The sequence below is a fragment of the Peromyscus maniculatus genome, chromosome 13 (assembly GCF_049852395.1).
Source record: "Peromyscus maniculatus bairdii isolate BWxNUB_F1_BW_parent chromosome 13, HU_Pman_BW_mat_3.1, whole genome shotgun sequence".
NCBI classification, from domain to species: Eukaryota; Metazoa; Chordata; class Mammalia; order Rodentia; family Cricetidae; genus Peromyscus; species Peromyscus maniculatus.
Window position 1 is genome coordinate 20,701,802 of NC_134864.1, and position 21,951 is coordinate 20,723,752.

Here is a 21,951-nt window from a genome sequence, read left to right on the forward strand (position 1 = left end):
TCACCTCAATCCACTCTTCCTCCTAACTCCTCCCAGATCTAACCCACCTCTTTTTCTTTTTATTATTATTACATGAACAGCATGCATAGAAATATATACACATGAATATGTAAATACACACATATAAATATATGAATACAACCTACTGAGTCTGTTTAGTGCTGCTTGTATGAGTATGATTAGTCATGCTTGTATGACCACTTGGTACTGGATCACTGCAGCAGAAGTTTCTCCAGTCCCACCCACCCCAAGGTCCCATACCGCTTATAAAATAATCACTCAGAGGCTTATATTAATTACCAACTGTATGGCCTATGGCAGGCTTCTTGCTAGCTGGCTCTTTCATCTTAAATTAACCCATTTCTATTTATCTATGCATCACCACGTGCTCCGTGGCTTTGCCTGCTTCCCATTACCTGTTGTTTCTCAGACTCTCCCTTCTCCTCTCACTGTCTCTCTTGGATTTCCCCACCTGGCTCCATCCTGCCCTGGCACAGGCCAGTGTAGCTTCATTTACTAACCAATGGGAACAGCATATATTCACAGCATAAAGACGTCCCACAGCAGATCACCAACTAAGGGAAAACGTTTAATTAAGGCAGAAGACGTATTAATTGCCTGTAATTCCTCACCTGGGGTGGCACCCCAGGAGATTTTACCCATCCACACTGTCATGTCAACTAGTATTATCATTGTTCAGGTCTTGTTCAGATACAATATTGGTGGGATTTCATTGTGTAAACAATCTTGAGCAGATGTGCTGGTCCTTTGGCTCCTACAATTTAAAAGGCAGATTCTGAAAGGCAAGCAGGTCTTGGAGCAGCACAAAGCAAAGGACAAGAAAGGGGAAGGGTGGGTTAGGCACCAACAACAAAGATGGTGTAGTCTATCTAACGGAAGTCCTTATAGCAACCCAGAAGTGGGAACAATTGCAAGGGTATTACTGTATCCTGCCTAAAACCCCACAGTACTAACCATGTCTGTTCTCTTGTTACAACCCGAGCAGCTTCCTCAGACACAGGGGTAACTGCAACACTGTTAAGATCCAAGACTGAATGTCAAGTTCATACTGAAACAAGTACCTCTGATCAAAACAATAACCAAGCATTTCCTCTAGCCACATTGGGAAGCTGTTCCTCGGGTAGGCAGGAGGGATGTGGACTGCCGATCACTGCCTGAACGACAACCAGCTGAAAAGAAGTGTATAATGGTGGAAGTGTAGAATGGTGGAAGTGTAGAATGGTGGAAGTGTAGAATGGTGGAAGTGTAGAATGGTGGAAGTGTATAATGGTGGAAGGCCTATGCTCCTAAAGGTTGGAAATGTGCTGATCAACAGCTTCTGTGTAAACACCCGAGGCACCTCTTAGCTGCAAAGCAATTCAAGAAGCACAGCTGCCCTACAGGCTTTCTCTAGTGGCCTCCATTTCCTGGCGAGTCTAACAAACACGGAGCTCAGAAGCAAAGGCAAACCCAAGCGTCACTGTGGAAGATAATGACAAATGACATGAGGCCAGAATCTGGTTCAATGGTGAGGCTTCACGTGTACATGTCTGAACATCCTACTCTCTGTATAAGTTAACTTCTGACTCACATGGAGACATCAAATAAAGGTAATTCTCATCTTCAAAGAACAAAAGAGACACAAGGTAACTGTTCTTTTCAGTATCCAGGAAGTCTTTCAGATCCTGGAGCATACTCTAGACAATCATTATAAACTGAACATAGTGTTACAATTATAAGAAACACATGATCCTTTGGAGTGTACTATGAATACTTTTTTTATTTTATAATTAATTCAATTTTACATATCAGCCACGGATTCCCATCTTCCCACCTCCCGCCCTCCCCCTAACCCACCCCCCATTCCCACCTTCTCCAGGGCAAGGACTCCCCTAGGGATTCAGCTCAGCCTGGTAGATTCAGTTGAGGCAGGTCCAGTCCCCTCCTCCCTTCACCCAGGCTGAGCAAAGTGTCCCAGCATAGGCCCCAGGCTCCAAAAAGCCAGCTCATGTACTAAGGACAGGTCCCGGTCCCACTGCCTGGGAGCCTCCCAAAGAGTTCAAGCTAATCGACTGTCTCACTTGTCCAGAGGGCCTGATCCAGTTCCATGGGGGCTCCTCAGCTACTGGTTCATAGTTCATGTGTTTCCACTAGTTTGGCTATTTGTTCCTGTGCTTTTTCCAATCATGGTATCAGTATCTCTTGCTCATATAATCCCTCCTCTTTCTCACCGATTGGACTCCCGGAGCTCCACCTGAGGCTTGACTGTGGATCTCTGCATCCGCTTACATCAGTCACTGGAAGAGAGTTCTATCACGACAGAGTTTTCAGCCATCTGATCATCAGAGTAGGTCAGTTTGGGTTTTCTCTCAACCATTGCCAGTAGTCTATTGTGGAGGTATCTTTGTGGATTTCTGTGGACCTCTAGCACTTTGCTTCTTCCTATTTCCATGGGGTCTTCATTTATCACGGTATCTCTTTCCTTGTTCTCCTTCTCTGTTCTTGATGCAGCTGGGATCTCCCACTCCCCTAAGCTCTCTTTCCCCCGACCCTTCATTACCCCTCCTCATGACCAGTTTACTCATGTAGATCTCATCCATTTCTCTGTCATTGGGCGATCCCAGTGTCTTTCTTAGGGTCGTCTTTACTAGTTAGCCTCCGTGGAGTTGTGAGTAGCAGCTAGTCATCTTTGTTTTACATCTAGTATCCTCCTATGAGTGAGTACATACCATGTTTTTGTGTTTCTGAGTCTGGGTTACCTCATTCAGGATGATTTTTTCCTAGATCCATCCATTTGCCTGCAAACCTCATGATGTCATTGTTTTTCTCTGCTGAGTAGTACTCCATTGTGTATATTTACCACATTTTATTTATCCATTCTTCAGTTGAAGGACATCTAGGTTGTTTCCAGGTTCTGGCTATTACAAACAATGCTGCTATAAACATAGCTAAGCATGTGCTCTTGTGGTATGATTGAGCATTCCTTGGGTATATGCCCAAGAGTGATATAGCTGGGTCTTGGGGGAGATTGATTCCCAATTTTCTAAGAAAGCGCCATATTGATTTCCAAAGTGACTGTACATGCTTGCATTCCCACCAGCAGTGGAGGAGAGTTCCCCTAGCTCCACATCCTCTCCAGCATAAGCTGTCTTCAGTGTTTTTGATCTTAGCCATTCTAAAGGTGTAAGGTGGTATCTCAGAGTCATTTTGATTTGCATTTCCCTGATGATTAGGGATGTTGAGCAATACCTTAAATGTCTTTCCGCCATTTGAGCTTCCTCTGTTGAGAATTCTCTGTTTAGCTCTATAGAGCCATATTGTGAATACTTTTATGAGTGCATATGCAGTAAGTACAAGATAGGCCCTTCCCTGCAGTTGACAGAGCCTACCCCAGATAATTAATGGATTACTTAAAATTGAGACAGTCAATTACAAACAGAATATTAAGACAAATCATCAAAACTATCAAGTGACTAATTGTCAATGTTTTAAAATAAATCATGTTTTAAAACAAGTAGATTCTATTTAATTCAATACTTCACAATGTTTACTTCAAAGTAATAAATGTATTCACCCTATTCTCAATAGTACACTTCTAACTACATTACTAAGTCGTTATCGATGAGGCCCAAGTCTGATTTCTTTATGCAGACAGTTATAGTCTACCGATTTATAAATGGGACTTCATGCATTTCAACACCACTAATTTATAAGTCACAAGAGAAGTGCAACAGAATCACACTGGTCTTCAAATAAAATTTCCATTACAACAATATGAATTAATCTTAAAAAATAAAAACTGGTTGGAGGTAACATCTCGCAATATATTCTTGGATAAAGACTAACCTCATGTGTTTGAGATCTAATGAAGTAATGCTGATATCCTCCTTATAAAGCTATTTGCAACAAAATTCACAATTCGAGCCGGGCGGTGGTGGCACACACCTTTAATCCCAGCACTCGGGAGGCAGAGGCAGGTGGATCTCTGTGAGTTTGAGGCCAGCCTGGTCCTCAGAGTGAGTTCCAGGAAAGGCGCAAAGCTACACAGAGAAACCCTGTCTCGAAAAACCAAAAAAAAAAAAAAAAAATTCACAATTCGTAACAAGTGAATTCACAAAGAGTGAATGGGAGATAATATAAGCACAAAAAAATAATATTTCAAGTATGATGTCAAGAGTTCACACAGCCCTTCAAAACAGTTCCATCAGCTCTCCTCACTCTATGTTTATATATTTCCATTAAACCTGAAGTAACAATTGTATCAAAGAGGAGGGACCACAGAGCTCATTTCTTCATTTTATTTGTTAGGACTTGCCTAGGTCAGTCATTTGAAAGATGAAGTCATTTATTTTACTGGTGTCACACTGACACATCTTGCTATTTCTGTGGCTGAAATGAAAATGTAGCACAAATAAATATATTATAGCTAGAGTATGAGGACTAGAGTTATAAAATGTGAAGAGTAGTACCACAGAGCAGGTGTACCCACTTAGCAGAGTGAAAACAATAGATGTGTCAAATTACTACACCTTCCTGGAAGAAATAAAAATCAGTCACTAATTTGGGAAACAGTAAGAAACTAGAACAGTCAAGTCCCGGTTTGTGTATCATCATTGGGCAACTCATCTCAGCTGTGCACTGTGTTAACTTAAATCATCACAGATCTTAAGGGATGAGCAGGGAAAGGAAAGAATATAGCAATGAGGAGCAACGTAGTTATGAATCTTAACAGTCAGCAGTGACACTGGGCAGAAAATGAGGCTTAACGTTTTTAATCATGTTTGTCTTAAAAGTTGTTATACTCTTTTCATGAAGTAGCTAGAAGTAGAGGTCTAAGAAACTTTTGTAGGTCATTATGAAATTCTTTCACTTTATCCAATTTTTCAAGTCTTTACATAAAGCTAAGCATCCTTCCTTACATAATGTAAAGTAGATGAACGGCACTGCCATCAGCACCTTGAGGAAAGTGAGGCAGACAGACGAGATGACTTGTCCGCTGCAGCTAATCGGCAGCCAGACCGTTAGCTCTGATGACAGTGATAAATAAGTCTGCTGCGCTCTGCAAACTTTAAAAAAAAGTCAATTAAGAGCTCTTATCAGGTCTAGAGAACCACCCCCAATTGTCTCCAACTCAACTTTTGTCTTAGAATGGAAAACATGGCAAGGCGGCAAATGCCCTTGTACTCGCTGGGCGATACGCACGAGGGCATACTTCAAAGCAATTTAAGAACATATTTTCTACATCTCAAAACATCATTCAGGCACATATAACTTACCAGAAACAAATGAAGTAATCATCTCTGACTAACAGATAGTACCACCCTCTAAGTACTGAAGCAGTACATTCTATTATTAGAATAAGACGCTAAAAGTGACCAGTTGCTTGGAAACTTAAAAAGGCAAGAAAGTTCATCTTTCATTTCTGGTCTCTGAATAAACAAGAAAAGGAAGACAAAAATTGAGTTAGCTGCATGAATGATCATTTTTTCCGTTACTTATGTTAAATCGACTGAAAAAAATCAATTTTGTTTTCCTTTAAGAAACAGTTCATATTTTCAACCCTAAGCACTTTTAAAAATAAGTTTTTTTCTAACTTATTTTTCAACTTCTTTAAATGTGACTATGGTCAAAGAAAATATCAGAAGTTTTGGTGTTTTCTTTAGGTTTTGGATCTCTTCCCAAGGAAAGCTGGTTTTTAAACCCAAACTCAACTCAGCCTGTATTTAGCAAATCCTACAAAATTAACCAAATTTATTAATAAACTGAATAATTGAAAAAAATCAGTAAGACAAAATGTAATAACCGAATACTACTAATCCGTCTTCCAACTTAAATACATATTCACAATGTAAGAAGAAAATAAATTCCTACTTCTAACTCATAGAGAATGTGTAATTTTCATATACCAATGTTATAACAATAACTTTGGACAAAATCCTTCAATATCTCCCTTAATGCCCACTTCATGTCACCAGCTGGCTAAAGTCATCTGTGAGCTGGGGTGGACTAACAGCTTCACTCCAGGTCTGTGACACACACTCTGGAGTCCAGGGTCCCAAGCTGAACTCCAGGCACATGTTGATATGTCAGGCTCTATTGGGATAGTCAATTAATTTTTAACTTAATCTGTATATTGATACCTACTTTAATTACTACACTACACATTTTCATGTCATTATATAGTCATTAAAACTATAATCTTGATTAGTACAATTCTCTAATTTTAGATTATCACCTGAAGTTTTAATTTTATGATCCTTACAATTTATTTTACTATAGAAATTTTCAAATAAAAACAGCATACCATAAACAAATAAATAACAGTCAATGTTATTTAACCCAGCTCAATTATCACTACTTTATCATAGTTATTTCCTTATATGCCTACCCACTTCTTTCTTCTTAATCTCCTTATAGGTAATTCCCTAATTTTGTGACATTTCACTAATACCCAAGTGTGCACTTATCATTAAGAGTTTTAAAATTGTAACAAATATGTGACAATCACACAGTTAACACTAATCTCCTAATATCCGATGGACACATAAGATCTGAGTTTTCTCAGGAACCCCCGATAAGTGTTTTCAAAGTTGTTCTACTTCAATGAAGATCCAAATAATTCAGCTGCTCTGCCTAAGTCTTCTCCAAAAAATCCATCCAATCTTTTGGGTTCTTTGGCCAGCATCTGCCTGATATCCCTAAACCCTGGTACATGCAATCTACTCCCTAATTTATTAGGTCAAATCACATCATTAAATCACATCACTTCTCCCTTTCCTTTTATTCCTCCAAACCTTCCCATATACACCTCTACACCTTTCAAATTCACGGCCTCCTTTTCCATCAATTCGTAGTGTGTGTGTGTGTGTGTGTGTGTGTGTGTGTGTGTGCGCGCGCGCACGTGATGAAGAATACAATTATCTGTGGGTATAAGGACAAATGTTCATAGATTATTGTTAGGGATATGCTGGCTTTGTGTATGTACATATATACATACATGCATGCATACATACATACACACACACACACACACACACACACACACACACACATACATACACAAATATAACCTGTTGAGTATTTATAATGTTATGTGAACACTTTACGGGTGTAACTTCCTATATTACTAGGAGACACAATATCTTCTTATATTACTAGGGAAACACAATATCTCAGCAAACTGTAATCTTCCTCTGTCATCCCACCCTTTCTTTCTCAATGTTCCCTGAGCTTTGGGTGCAGTAATGTTTTGTGTATGTATTCATTGGGAGTGGGCTCTACAACTCTGTGTATTGATTGATTGTGGTTTTCTGTAGTAGACTCCATCTATTGCAAGGCAAATTTCCTTGAAGAGTGGAGAAGACTACAATTACCTGTGGGTATGAGGACAAATGTTTACAGACTGTTGTTAGGAATATGTAAGCTTTGTAAATTAGCGGTTGTAGATTTCCATCAACAACCATGATTTCATTAGCACTGAGTAGTTATCTAAATTTCAAGACATGGTCTCCCTCTTGCTGAACCAGGCTTTAGTTCAAGTAGAGAGCCATTGGTTACCACCAAGGCATGTGTCCCACTACTCTACCTGTAGGGGTGTTACGTCATACTAGCCATCGATGTATTTCAAAGTGTGACGGCGGCTGGATGAGACTGCTGTTTACATGCAAGATCTTTGGATCTTGCATGGTGCCTTCTTGTACCATAAAAGTTAGTCCTCAGGGAGGTGACATTCAGGTCAGTACCAGCTCAGGGACTTCTGGGCCCTGGTTATGAAGTACACTGTGTCTTCAGCAATAGGGAATTACCTTCCACCTCTTGGAGGGTAACCAAGAGAACAGCAATAAGCTGTGTGTTTCGGGAAGTCTCTTAGACTGCCCTGACCAACAACTCAAAAGAGGGCACCTCATATGTGGTACTGGAGTGCCATCAGGCCATATGAGAAAAGTTCATTAAAACTATATATGTATATTTACACACCAAATTATGTGTGTTTTAAATTTCAGGGGGGGTATTTGTTTATATGTGTGCTTTCATGTTTTTGTTTTTGTGTTTTTTGGTTTTGTCTGTTTGTTTGTTTTGTAAATAGCTGTTGGTATGAAACTGTGGCTTTTTCCGACATCCATATTGTTATTTTACAGAACTCCCTCCTCCTTTATTTAAACCTCTCTCCCTCTTTGAGGCCAGTAAGGCCGAAGCACTAGGCCACACCTTAAGCAAACAATGAGCTATGACACACACAACAAGCGCTCTGGCCAGAGGAAACCTGACCCATAAGCTCCAAACCGAAAAATGATGACGTGCAGCCCAGGGCCAACCAAGAAACACCATGGCAGCTAGAGGCAAAAAGCCTGCCAACAGCCCCACATATATACCCCAGCCTTCTGTTTACTAAACGAGCTTGACTGCGACTTCCCGAAGTCTGTGACCTTGCCTCTGCGTCCTCTCACCCACTGCCCCCAGGTATCAGGGCCAGCGAGACCACAGCCACAGTGCCAGGAACACCTCTTCTCTAAGGAGCCCTTCCTTTGCCCATTTCCCCAAGCAGATTACTTGAATCCTGTTATTCCCATTTATCTCCTTCCTCCTCCTTAAGGAGACCCACTTTTTCCAATTTCCTTTATCAGATCTCTTGTACTCTTAATCGTCTCTCTGCTGGCTGAATCCCTCTATCCTGGCAAAGGTTCATTTTACTTTCCTGAGCTCTGTCCTTACTGTAAGCTACATACTCACATCTGAAGATGTACAAGTAGGAGCCTCCAGTAAGCAAGATGTGGCATTTGTCTTTCTTGGTCTAGGTTATCTCACTCAAAATACTCTTTTCTCGTTCACTTCATTTACCTGTAAAGCTAATGATTTCATTTTACTTCGCTGCTTAATAGTATTCCACGGTCCATTTGTACCACATTTACCTTATCCATTCATCAATTGTAGAACATTGGGTTGTTTCCACTTTGGAGCTATTGTGAATACAACAACAATGAACATGGCAGAGCAAATATCTGTGGAGTATTATGTCAGGTCCTTCGGGCATATGCCAAGGAGAGGAATAGCTGGGTCGTATGACGGATGTATTCTTAGCATTTTGAAGGTTTTCCACACTGATTTCCATAGTGGCCGCACCAGTTTGCAATCCTACAAGAAGTAAGTAAAGGTTCCCTATGCTCCACTTCCCCTCCAGCATTTATTGTTGGTTGTTTTCTGAATCTCTGCCATTCTGACTGGAGTAAGATAAATTCTCAAAGTTGTTTTCATTTGCATTTCCCTAGTTGCTAGGGAACACACACTTTTTTGAGATATTTGTTAGCCATTCTTTTTTCCTCTTTTGAGAACTCTCTCATAAGGTTGTTTCCCCCCCCTCCCACTTTTGTTTAAATAGGTCATTTGTTGGGGTTTTTTGTTAGTTTGTTTTGAGCTTTTGTTTTTGAATTCTTTGTATATCATGGATATTAAGCTTCTGTCAGATGTTTAGCTGTCAAAGGTTCTCTCCCACTCTCTCAGCTTCCTCTTCACCTAGGGAATTGTTTCTTTTGTTACACAGAAGCTTTTAAGTTTCATGAACATACAAATGCCAATTTCTAGCATTAATTCTTAGGTAAATGGAGTCCTATTCAGAAAGTCCTTCCCCACATACATATCAGGTAGGGGAATGCCTATATTTTCTTCCAGCAGGTTCAGTCTTTCAGGTTTCAGTGTTTCACATTTAGATCTATGATCAATTTGGAGATAGTTTTGGTACAAAGCGTTTGATATGGGTCTATTACCATTCTTCTGCACAAGGACATCAAGTTTTCACACCATTATTTGTTGAAGTCTCTTTTTTCTGGTGTATACTGTTGACATCTTTCTCAAGTATTGCTTTATACTTATATGTGCTCATGTTTGGATCTTTGCTTTTGTTCCATTGGTCTACATGTCTATGTTTATGAAAACACCATACTGTTTTTATTACTATGGCTTTGTAATATATCTTAAAATCTGGAATTGTAATTCTTCCAGCACTTCCCCACACTCAAGATTGTTTTGGCTATTGGGGTTCCATATGAAATTTAGGGTTGTTTTCTTCTATTTCTGGGAAGAATGAGATGCAGATTTTATTGGAATTGCACTGAATATGCATTTGGTAGAATGGTCCTTTTTACAATGTTAATTCTACCAACCAATGACTAAGAAATGTATTTCCATTTTCTACTGTCTTTCTCTGTTTCTTCTGAGGGTTCAAGATTTCATTGTAGAGTTCCTTCACTTCCTTGGTTAGATTTACCTCTAGATGTTTTATTTTCTTGGAGGCTACTGTGAATGGGAATCTGTCCATGACCAAGGATCCTTCTCTGTATGTTTGTTGGTGGTGTATAGAAAAACTGTTGAGTTTTACAAGTTGATTTTTTATCCTGCCACATTGTTGAACTTACCATTTCTAGAAGTTTTCTGGTAAAATTTTTGTGATCTCTATTATCTGCAAATAGGGACAGTTTGACATTTTCTTCACCTATTTGTAGTGCTTTAGTTTCCTTCTCTTGCATCATTGCTCCATCTAGTACTTTGAGAGCAATGTTGAAAACTAGTGCAGATAGTGACCATCCCTGTCTAGTTCCTGACCTCAGTCGGATTGTTTCAAGCTTTTTCCCATTTAGGATGATATCGGCTGTAGGTTTCCTGTATGTAGCTTTTATTATATTGAGGTATGTGCCCTTTTGCCCAACATTCTCTAAGACCTTTATCATGAAGTCAGGTTGGATTTTATCAATGGCTCTTTCTGCATTTATTGGGGTGATCAAGTAATTTTTGTCTTTAAGTCCATTTATGTGGTTTATTCCATGTATTGACTTGTGTATGTTGAACCAGCCCTGAATTTCAGGGCTAATGACAATTTTGTCATGTGGATAATCTTTTTGATAAATGTCTGTCTGTATTCTGGCAGCATGTGTTTTATTGAGTATTTTTGAGTCTATGTTCATTGAAGATATTAGCCTATAATATTTTTTCTGTCTCTGTCTCTGTCTCTCTCTATATTTAGTTTGGATATTAAGGTGATAATGGCTTTATAGAAAGAGTTTGGGAGTGTTCCTTCTGTTTCTTTTACTTTTTTTTAAGGGTTTAAGAAGGAATGGCTATAATTTTTTAAATACCCAGGAGAATTCGGCTGTGAATCCATCTGGTCCTAGACTTTTCTCTTTTCTATTATTTCAATCACTGCACTTGTGTCTGTTTACGCTGTTGAATTTCTCTTGATTAATTTTGGTTGTTGAGCTGAATCTAGAAAATCATCCATTTCTTGCATATTTTTTCCAGCTTCATGGAATACTCATTTATTTTTGCTTGTGTTTACTTTTTAAGGTAAGCATTTAGAACTAAACATTTCCCTTGTGAACTTTCTTTCAGTGTGTCCCAGAGGTTCGCTGCGTTGTGCTTTCATTTTCATAGTTCCACAAGTTTTTCTTTCTTTCTTGATTTCTTGTTTGCCTATCCACCATGTAGTAATGAGTTGCTTAATCTCCCTGAGTTTGTGTAGTTAAAAGGAACTTGCCTGCTGCAAACTAAGCTTTACTGCACTGTGGTCACATCAGACATAAGAAGTGCTTTCAATCCTTTTGAATCTATAAAAATTTGCTTTGTGTTCTATGATGTTATCTATTTCAGAAGAGCTCCCATGTGGTACTGAGCAGAATGTATATTCCATGGTGTTTGGAAAAACAATTCTGCTAAATGCATTTGTTATACGGGGTCAGTGAATTCTGAGTTATTCATTTTTTTGTCCAGACGACTTGTCTATTAAACAAAGTGGGGTAATGAAGTCACTGTTCGAACACAGTCCAAGAATGGAGTCAGCAAGGAGAATTCTGTGTGTTTGGGAGAAAATTCCAAGAAAACAAGACAAGTCCTGTGATCTTAGTTGTTTTCAAAGTCATGGAATTGTTCTCAGAATGTGGTTTCATGCCCTTGCCAGGTACAGCAGGTAAGAGTGAGTTTGCTTTCGATTTTTTATCACAACTGGCTATTGTTATTGGTTTGTGCAGCTTGTCCTTTTGATTACATACTTTCCTCATGTGACTCTTAATCCTCAGAGTATAAGTTGCTCGTAATAAAGTTAGCCATGCACGAGACTTTAATCTGCCTCAGTTTTAGATTCCTAGATGTAGCATGAATCGTAAAAGGTCTTAATAGTAAAAACAAGCCCAGGGCCAGGTATTGGAGTAAACGCTGAAAGATCAGAGAAGCAGAACAAGCCACAGCTACCTCACCTTGTCAGTTCCTCAGCTGATCCTGTTTCCTCAGACTGGAAGCCTCTGAGTCCTCATCCAATGGGTCTCAGCTGAACTGCTGCTCAAAAGCCTAAAAGCTTAACCAGCTCTAGTTCCTGGTCCTCACGTCTTATATACCTTCCTGCTTCCTGCCATTATTTCCTGGGATTAAAGGTATGAGTCACCATGCCTGCCTATTTCCAGTGTGGCCTTGAACTCACAGAGATCCAGATGGATCTCTGCCTCTGGAATGCTAGGATTAAAGGCGTGTGCTACCACTGCCTAACCTCTATGTTTAATATTATGGCTGTTCTGTTCTCTGACCCCCAGATAAGTTATTGGGGTGCACAATTGCTGTGGGACGGTCTGTATGTCAAATTGCTCTGATTGGTCAATAAATAAAACACTGGTTGGCCAGTGGCCAGGCAGGAAGTAGGTGGGGCAAGGAGAGAGGAGAATTCTGGGAAGCGGAAGGCTGAGGCGGAGAGACACTGCAGCCGCCGCCATGACCAGCAGCATGTGAAGACACTGGTAAGCCACCAGCCACGTGGCAAGGCATAGATTTATGGAAATGGATTAATTTAAGCTATAAGAACAGTTAGCAAGAAGCCTGCCACGGCCATACAGTTTGTAAGCAATATAAGTCTCTGTGTTTACTTGGTTGGGTCTGAGCGGCTGTGGGACTGGCGGGTGACAAAGATTTGTCCTGACTGTGGGCAAGGCAGGAAAACTCTAGCTACACACAATATTTTTGGAAACACAATGTCACCATATTTTACCTTTTTTTGTCTAAAATTTTAAAAAAGCTTATAATACAAGAAAAACTATATCCAATAAGTATATACAATATATACAGTCAAGAATTACATTAACAATGTTTAATCCATTAACATTTGATAGAGTCAGACAAAAAAAAACTCCATTAAATATATTAACAATGTATTTAGATTCCTCACAGCTCCAATTAGAGAAGTAAACACCTATTAACAAATTAGTGTTAATCTGTGCTTTAATTCCAGTACTATATTTTAATGAATTTGGGCATTCCTTAGTTTGATATATACATGTTTAGGACAGGAATGTCTTCTTGATTAGCTGTTCCTTTGATCAGAATGAAAGGTCATTCTTATTCTCTTCTGATTAGTTGCAGTTTGAAGTCTATTTTGTCATGTTAGGACAATGATGCCTGCTTCCTAGCTGATGCCATTTGACTACAGAACTTCTGTCCATCCTTCTACACTAAAACAGTGCCTATCTTTACAATTATGCTGTTTGGGGCTGGAGAGATGGCTCAGCAGTTAAAAGCACCTGCTGCTCTTCCAGAGGTCCTGAGTTCAATTCCCAGCAACCACATGATGACTCACAACCATCTATAGTGCAATGGTGCCCGCTGCTGGCATGAACTCAGACATGCAGATAGAACACTCATGTACATAAAATAAATAAATCTTTAAAAAAAAACTACACTGTTTCTTGGAGGCAGCAGATAGATGGGTTCTGTTTTCTGATCTATTCAGTCAGTCTGTGTTTTTTGACTGAAGAAATGAGGCCACAGATATTTGAAGTTATTATTTAAATGTGCGTGTTGTGGTCATTGTGTTGTTGATTTTGAGTGTTGTGTTCTCAGTGGTATTCTGTTTTCATCACTGTGGTTTCATATTTCTTCCCACAGTTTCTCTGCTATGCACATTCTTTCCACATAATATTCCCTCTATTTTTCTTAGGTTTGGTCTGTTGGATACAGATTTCTTAGGCTGTTGATGTCATGGAAAAAAGTGCCTTTCTCCTTCAATCATGGCAGATAACTTTGCTGGATATATTATTTTAGATTGGCTGTCACTGTCCTTTAGGACTTGGAATGCTCCAGGCTCTTTGGTTTTCAGTTTCCTTTGAGAAGTCAGCTGTTACTCTGATGGGTTTTCCTGTATACGTGACGTGTTATTTTTCAGAGCTTTCAATAAACTCTCTTTGTTACATACAGTTAGTGTTTTAACTATAATATGCTGTGGGGATTTTCTTTCTGGTTTTGTCTATTTGATGTTCTGTGTGCTTCTTGCATTTGTATTGTGTGTCTTTCTCCTTAGTTAGGGCGAGTTTGCTTCTATGATTCTGTTGAAGATCTAGCCTATGCCACTGACTTGGGATTCTTCTCCCTCTTCTATGCCTATACTTGGAAAGCTTGTTTTGTTCACCATGTCCCATATTTCCTGTGTGTTCCTTTCCTGTGTGTGTGGTTTTGTTTTTTAATTTTTCATGTTCCTTGCTTACTTGGTCTAGATCCTCCAGTTAACCTTCAAGACCCAACATTCCATCTCCCTGATTCATTTACTTTTAAGGCTTTCCTTTGGAATTTCTAGGTGAGCTATTTATTGGGTATGGATATAAGATAAAAAGGGAGATTATGGAATCTACTTTTAAAAAGGAACTACTTGTTTTAAATAAGATAAGTAATGAAAATTTTTATCAGATGTTACTGGACTGGACATTGTTAATATATATAATGGAGTTTTTTGTCTGGATCTGTCAAATGTTAATGGACTAGACATTGTTAATGTAATCTTGACTGTATATTGCATATACTTATTGAAGATAGTTTTTCTTGTATTAGTTATAAGCTTTTTTAATTTTAGACAAAAAGAGAAAAAATGTGGTGGTATTGTGTTCCCCAAAATATTGTGTACTCTAATAAATTTATCTGGGGTCAGAGAACACACAGCCACTAGATGCAAAGGCTAGAAAATGGTGGCACTCACACCTTTAATCCTAGCATTCCAGAGATAGAAATCCCTCTGGATCTCTGTGAGTTCAAGGCCACATTGGAAATAGCCAAGCATGGTGACACGCCTTTAATCCCAGAAAGCCAGCCTTTAATCCCAGGGAGTGGTGGTAGAAAGCAAAAAGATATATAAGGCGTGAGGACCAGAAACTAGAGGATTTTGGCTGGTTAAGCATTCAGGCTTTGGAGCAACACAGTTCAGCTGAGATTCATTCTGGATGAGGACTCAGAGGCCTCCAGTCTGGGGAGACAAGACCAGCTGAGGATCCAGCGAGGTGAGATAGCTGTGGCTTGTTCTGTCTCTCTGATCTACCAGCATGGACCCCAATAACTAGCCTCGGGTTTGATTTTATTAATAAGAACTTTTAAGATTCCTGCTACAATTGGGTTTTTCAATTCAATCTTGATTTCAGGTTGAGTCCACTTCAATGTTGCTCTTTACTGAGTTCCATTTTCATGGCCTGTATCATCCTTGTCATTTCCATCAGACATTGTGTTTTCTTGGGCATCAATCAGGCATTTATTCTCCTTATACTCTTTCTTCTTCGTTTCATTGAACTGTTTCTCTGTGTCTTCTTTACACTCCTTGAATTCTTTGACATGTTTCCTGTGTTTTAACTTTAATTATGATTGTTCTTTTCATTTAGGTAATTCTCATGGGCAAGCATTTCCACAGGACTGGTAGGGAAGATGTCGGCTTGGTCCTGTGTTGGCATTCCTGTGATGAGAGCACACTGAACCCTGGAGGAGGACACGGGAAGTCTGGGTATGGAGCAAGGCAGCAGTGTGGACTTCATGATCTTTATCCTTCCATTTGTTAACACTCATGTGGTTTCCATATTTTGGTACTGTGAATAATGCTATAATGAGTACGGGAGTGAGATCTCTTCAGCATACTGAATTCAGTTTCTGGATAACTGATCACGTGGTAATTTTGATATTTCCTTGAGAAACCTCCATACTCTTTTATGTAATGCTGTTCTAATATGAGTTATATATAGAGTTCACTTCTGTCCATATAGATCTTACTAACACTTATCTTTTAACTTCTCCATAATAACCATTCTGGCAAGTATGGGGTAATATCTCATTACAACTTTAACACACATTTCTCTGATGATTATTAACAATAAATATTAAGCCTTTGGCCATTTATGTGTCCTCTTTAAAATATTCACTCAAGTGCTTTACCAGTTTTAAAAATTAGGTTAATCCTTTTCTCATTATTCAGTTTTTATAAATTTTGGTATTAATCACTATTAAATGTATAGTAGGTATTTTTCCAATTCATTTTTTTTTGTTTGTTTGAATGTTTTTTGAGACAGGGTTTTTTAGCCCTGGCTGTCCTGAAACTCTCTCTGTAGACCATGCTGGACTCAAACTCAGGGACTCCCCTGTCTCTGTCTCCTAGGTGTTGGGATTAAAGGGGTGTGCCACGAGACCTGGCTGAACCTCTATTCATGACAGGCAGTGACATGTAACATTTTCTTCCCATTCCTTTGAGGTCTGTTCCACTTGCTACACGTCCGGATATTGTTACTTTCATCTTCTTTCCCTTTTCAATCAATCAGACTAGATTCCATCTCTGTAATCAAAAAGCCAACTTTTCCCAAGTCCAGATGTCAGCACGAGGTATAATCTTGGCGGCCTCTAGAACACAGCTTCTCTGTGCTCTCAGGAAACACTTCCCAGAAGATTTCACCTCAGTGATGCAGGTCTCTTCTTAATCACTGATAATTTCTTAGTGCCAGCTGATCAACATCAAGTATCCCAGCAAAGTAAAATTTCACTTTAGTAGTTCTGATATCTTGTTAATCACAGCTGATTCTTCAGCCCCAGCTAACCAGAACGACGGGATCTTAATTCAAAATAACAAATGGCCCTAAAGATAGAGTCTTTAAACTTCCCTCTGAAACTGTGAAAGGCAGGCCTCCATCTTCTGCACTTCTCTCCACATTCTTATCTTCCAAGTTCCTAAAAAGCATCTCACTGAGCTCTCAACACTCAATGGCTCTTCTAGCCCAAAGTTCCAAAGTCCTTCCACAAAGTCCCTCCCCAAAACATGGCCAGGTCTGTCACAGCAGGACCCCACTATGCCTATGCCGGTACCAATTTGTCCTAGTTAGGATTCCTGTCGCTGCAAGGAAACACCATGACCAAGGAGCAAGTTGGTGAGGAATGGCTTACACTTCAGCATTGCTGTTCATGACTGAAGGAAGTCAGGACAGGAATTCAAAACAGGGCAGGATCCCAGAAGCAAGAGCTGATGCAGAGGCCATGGAAAGAAGATGCTTACTGGCTTGCTTCCCATGGCTTATTTCCCCCTTCTTATAAAACCCAGGACCAATTGCCCAGGGATGGCCCCACCCACCATGGGCTGTGCACTTCCCCATTGATCTCTAAATGAGAAAATGCCTTACAGCTGGATCTCATGGAGGTATTTCCTCTGCTGAGGCTCCTTCCTCTGCTGACACTAGCTTGTGTCAAGTTGACACAAAACCAGCCAGTACCGGTTTCGTTATTGGTTTTCTATTTTGCTAATTTCCACTTGCATTTTTACCGCTTTCTTTCTTCTGCATACTTGGGATTCCAGTCTGCTATTCTTTCTCATTTCATTAAATGGAAACTGAGCTCACTGATTAGAGAACGTTCTTTTCTTACGCAGGCATTTAGTTCTGCTCATTTACCTAAGTAATGAGTTAGCAGCAGCAGAGGACATCTGAAACACGTGCTTTTATTTTCAGTCCAGCTCCTTACTCAGGGACTGTGGGAGGCTGGGTGAGGAGAGAGCATTCTCCCTGCAGTTCTCTCCACACCAGCACTCCCTCCTGAAATCCACTGATCCCCTGGACTGTTTGTTCTGTCACCTCACAGAGTTCACTGCTCTTTGTATGATCCCCTTCCCTAAGCTGCCATCTGGAAATCCTTCGGTCAAGTCCTCTGAGACAATCGTGGCAGGTTTCTGTTAGTTTCTCAAATCTCAGGGATTGTTGTTCTCTGTTGTCTGGTATCCAGAATGAAAAAAAAAAAGACGGGGTCTCTCTACTTAGCCCTGGCTGTCCTGGTACTATGTAGACCAGCATGGTCTCAAACTCACAGATATCTGCCTCTGCCTCCTGAGTGTAAGAATTAAAGGCGTGCTCCACCATGAGGTACCTGAAGTATTTTCTTCCTGTATCCTGTCTGTTGAAGGGTTGGTCCCTGCTATGATAATGTAGGGGAAGGATCAAGCGCTGTTTGTATCATTATAAACCCACAGTGTCTACATGTTTGATGTGTTTTAATCCTTTTCAGTGAATTCTCTTCTTCTTACTCTAAGCATTTGAACTAAACTAGCAGCAGTCACTTCCTGGGGATTTTGAGTGCTCTGCCATGTTCCCTGTAGCTGCTTTAGTGACAAGTGATAGGGAAGCACCTGATCTGAGCACGAGGGGTTAACTGTACACTTTCATTTCCTGGATTTATTTTTAAAGGGAGCAAGAGAAAGACACTTCATATTTACAAGTGACAAACCCAACTACTTTGGCAGAGGCCAGTTCTGCTGCAGGAGAGTTGCTGGCACTCAAGGTTTACATGGAGCCTCAGCTCTTAGCTTACCTAACTGGACATTTGCAGACACAGTCCAGTGGACCCGGCTTTCTCAATCGGACTCACACTGATATGATAAAGAAGTTTAAGAAGACAGTTTCCTAAGCGATACTGTTTGACGTTAGCAGACTCTCCCGATTTGTGGAAACAAGAATCATCACAAAGAAAGTTGAAGCTCAGTTAAGACTGAAATTTCAAAGTGGAACTGAACCACGGTGGACAGAATAGTAGGATAACAACAGTCTTCCATGTAGTCCCAATCTTTTGCCCTCTGGCTCTTTGCTTAAGTTAAAGAGTCACGATGGCCCAATTTTTGTTACTAATGTACTAAAATATTTGACATTTCTTAGTTTTGCTGAGTAACTTCACAGTCTCCCCACCCCAACAACTTCTAAATCCTTTGATTCTTTAAGGTACAAGAAATTATTAATCTAAGAATAGATCATTTAATCCAAGTGTGTGGCTGCCTACACAGAAATTAACGTATAGCAATTTTATGCCATTTACCTTAATTTGTAAAATGCAAAACCGTATGTTAAAAGAGACTTTTTAATATCATGTCAAAAGTAAACATATTTAAGGTGACTACTCTGAACATTGTATTTTACAGGTCCCAAATCACTGCATTAAAAATTACATATTATAACGAAGAAAACACAATTTTTAAGGGGCACTTGATATATTTACCAACGTTTTATAAATATATTAGTAATTGGTTAAAAACACTAGCAGAAGGCAAAGATGTTAAGCGTAAAGCTTGAGTTTCATGAAACTTGACTTCCATAGCTTTACAAAAGATGGGCATGCTCAACACAACTCCACTGCGCTCTCATTTGAGCACAAAAAAGTACCACAAGTCACTTTCCATCTAAGTGAATACACTCTATGGAGAACTCTGTGAACTAGCTTTAATAGGAGTCTAGAAGTTTCCACCTGTTAGCAGGCCACACCAAAAGCCCTTGCTATAAACTTCAGAAGAACCTTCCCAGCAAATGAAACTTTCCAGCCATACATTTACTGTAGCTGTTATTTTATCACAGATAATAATTCTTTTAAATACCACCAAACAGAATTTGGAGCCATCTCAAATACTCAGAGAGGACAAAGTCATCTGGTAATCTTGTTTTGTCTTTAGTGAGCACAATTTTGAGTGATCATAAAAATCCCACAAATGGTTGTTGTAACAGTTGTGCACAATCTGTTCATCCCATGGCATTTCTACATTCAGCATTAGAAGGGACTAGAAAAACATTCATCTCAAGATTTTCAGGCCAAGGTTACAGGGAATGAATAAAAATATGTGGTTACATATGGTCTCGGTTATACTAGATGTTCTGGTAGATCGATAATTGAAAATATAAGTCCATATCTTCTCCTTTAGCTTTAGGCTCTGGTCCTCAGAACACAATTAAGCCTCATCAGTCATTTCAGACGCAATATACCCCCAGGCTCTCTTTCTTTAAGTTACACTAAATAAGAACGGTGATTTGATTTTTTTGAACCAAAGTTTGCACTAATTTTCTAGCAGTTTGCATAGAGTAGGATTTCCTTTGATAGTAATAATGACCCTTCACTTCACTCCCGCTGTGGTCTCAAAACTGGGGAAAGCACCCGCCCAAACCTGCCTTAGTTAACAGACTGAAAAGTAATTGGCCTGCTTGAGATAGTAAGTGGCAGAGCCAAGGACCAAACTGGAGGCGACGAGGGAGCTCTGGCACCTACTTGCTGCCCCCACCAGCACAGTCTTATGTCACTCAGAAACATTTGTTCTTTTTCCTGAAGGGAAAGCAACATGACTCACTAAGCGGGAACCTTGAAGAGACCCAACCAGATGAAGCATAAAGAGAGCTTCGATCTTCCCTATTTATTTTATCACTGGGCTGCCATGCAACGGCTTTGTAATCAGTACGAGAAAAAGTGAAGGACAGGCTACTCTGCTGTCAAGTCAAAAGGCAACACCAGCGCTCCTTTTCCAAGCACAGTGTGGTATGAGTTAAAGCTACACATCACGCAAGAAAGGCAGCACACAGGTATTTTATAGTAACCTCTCTATCACATGGATGTAAGAATTAGCCCCTAACTGTCACCCGAGGAGAAATGAAAAGCTACCGCAAAGAAGCTAAGACCTTCAGCATTTCTAAAATATATGTGTGGTTGTAAGTGAGCTCTGAGGTACCAGGCAAATGTGTGGCATATAGTCTCTTTTCACTTTATATACTCAGATTAGTCAACGTAATGACCACACTCCCTTTGTAAATAAAGCAAATGCTCCTAGGACAGAGTGAGGAGAGAGTAGTTGAAACTCAAAGCATCATCTATATGCAATGCTTTCTAAGTTAAAATTTAAATGATTCTTCTCACGTATCAGTTTCATTAACTCATGTTTTTATAAGTATTAGCAATGAAAACGTAAAACAAACTTTTCAAAGTTTATCATTTTAAAATAAGGATTCAATTTCAGAAAAAGTATATTGTTTTCTAAAACTGGTTTTTAGTTTATCAAATACTAGCTGACTTCTGTACTTATCCAACTATTCCTCATTAACTACATTTAGCAATACCAGAAAGCCAGGCACAACTGGAAAATGCCCATAAGCCCAGCAACTCAGGAGAATGAGGTGGATCCAGAACCTATGATGTCAAGACCAGCTGGGCAACAGAAGAAGACATGGCTTCAAAACAATGAACTAAACATAGTGTAACAGGTCTGTATTCCTGCCAGTCCATGGCTAATGCAAGGGAGCCACAAGTTCAAAAGCTTCTGGAGCTACATATTGAGTTCAAGGCCAGTCGTGCCACTACATAAAAAGCAGAAAGATGGCCTGGGATATAGCTCAGTGTTGGAATGCCTGCCTAGAAATAGGAAGATGGCTGATGGTGACAGTTACCTTTGTAATACTCAGAAACATGAGGGAAACAGAGCTGTGGTACTTACTTTGGTGAGGTGAATGACTCCTTTGGAAGTAACTGAACAACCCATGAAGCCGACATACTGGAGTTCAGGGCAGTGCTCAGCAAACGCCTTCACTGACTGGTCTGTCACCTAGGGAAGAAACATGAAGGAAGTTACTTGAGATGGTATCCCATGAACTCATGATATGACACCTATCCAAGTCTGCTTCACAGTGGCTCCTTAACCTTTGCAATGGGTCATCTGAATCAGCACACATACATGCTGCAATGTCATCTGTGTGACTAAGAATTACTTCCTTCACCTTACATCCCTTATCTTCCATCTTTTCATACTTCTGTAGAGAAACAAAAGATACATTGACAACAGCTACTCCAATTCTTGTCCTGTGTCTCTTCCTCTCTCTGCTCTTCACATTTTTATTGACACTATTTCAT

The 21,951-nt window shown here is 39.7% G+C and overlaps 1 protein-coding gene across 2 annotated transcripts in view; it reads right to left on the minus strand.

Annotated features, from left to right (window-relative positions):
• Nucleotides 1–21,951, minus strand: part of Fbxl17 (F-box and leucine rich repeat protein 17) — a 456,752-nt gene that overhangs the window by 302,634 nt on the left and 132,167 nt on the right. For both annotated transcript variants that reach the window (XM_076549746.1, XM_006996260.4), the window contains one exon: nt 21,539–21,646. In XM_076549746.1, the coding sequence (XP_076405861.1) occupies nt 21,539–21,646 (108 nt within the window). The remainder of the gene's footprint in view (nt 1–21,538; nt 21,647–21,951) is intronic.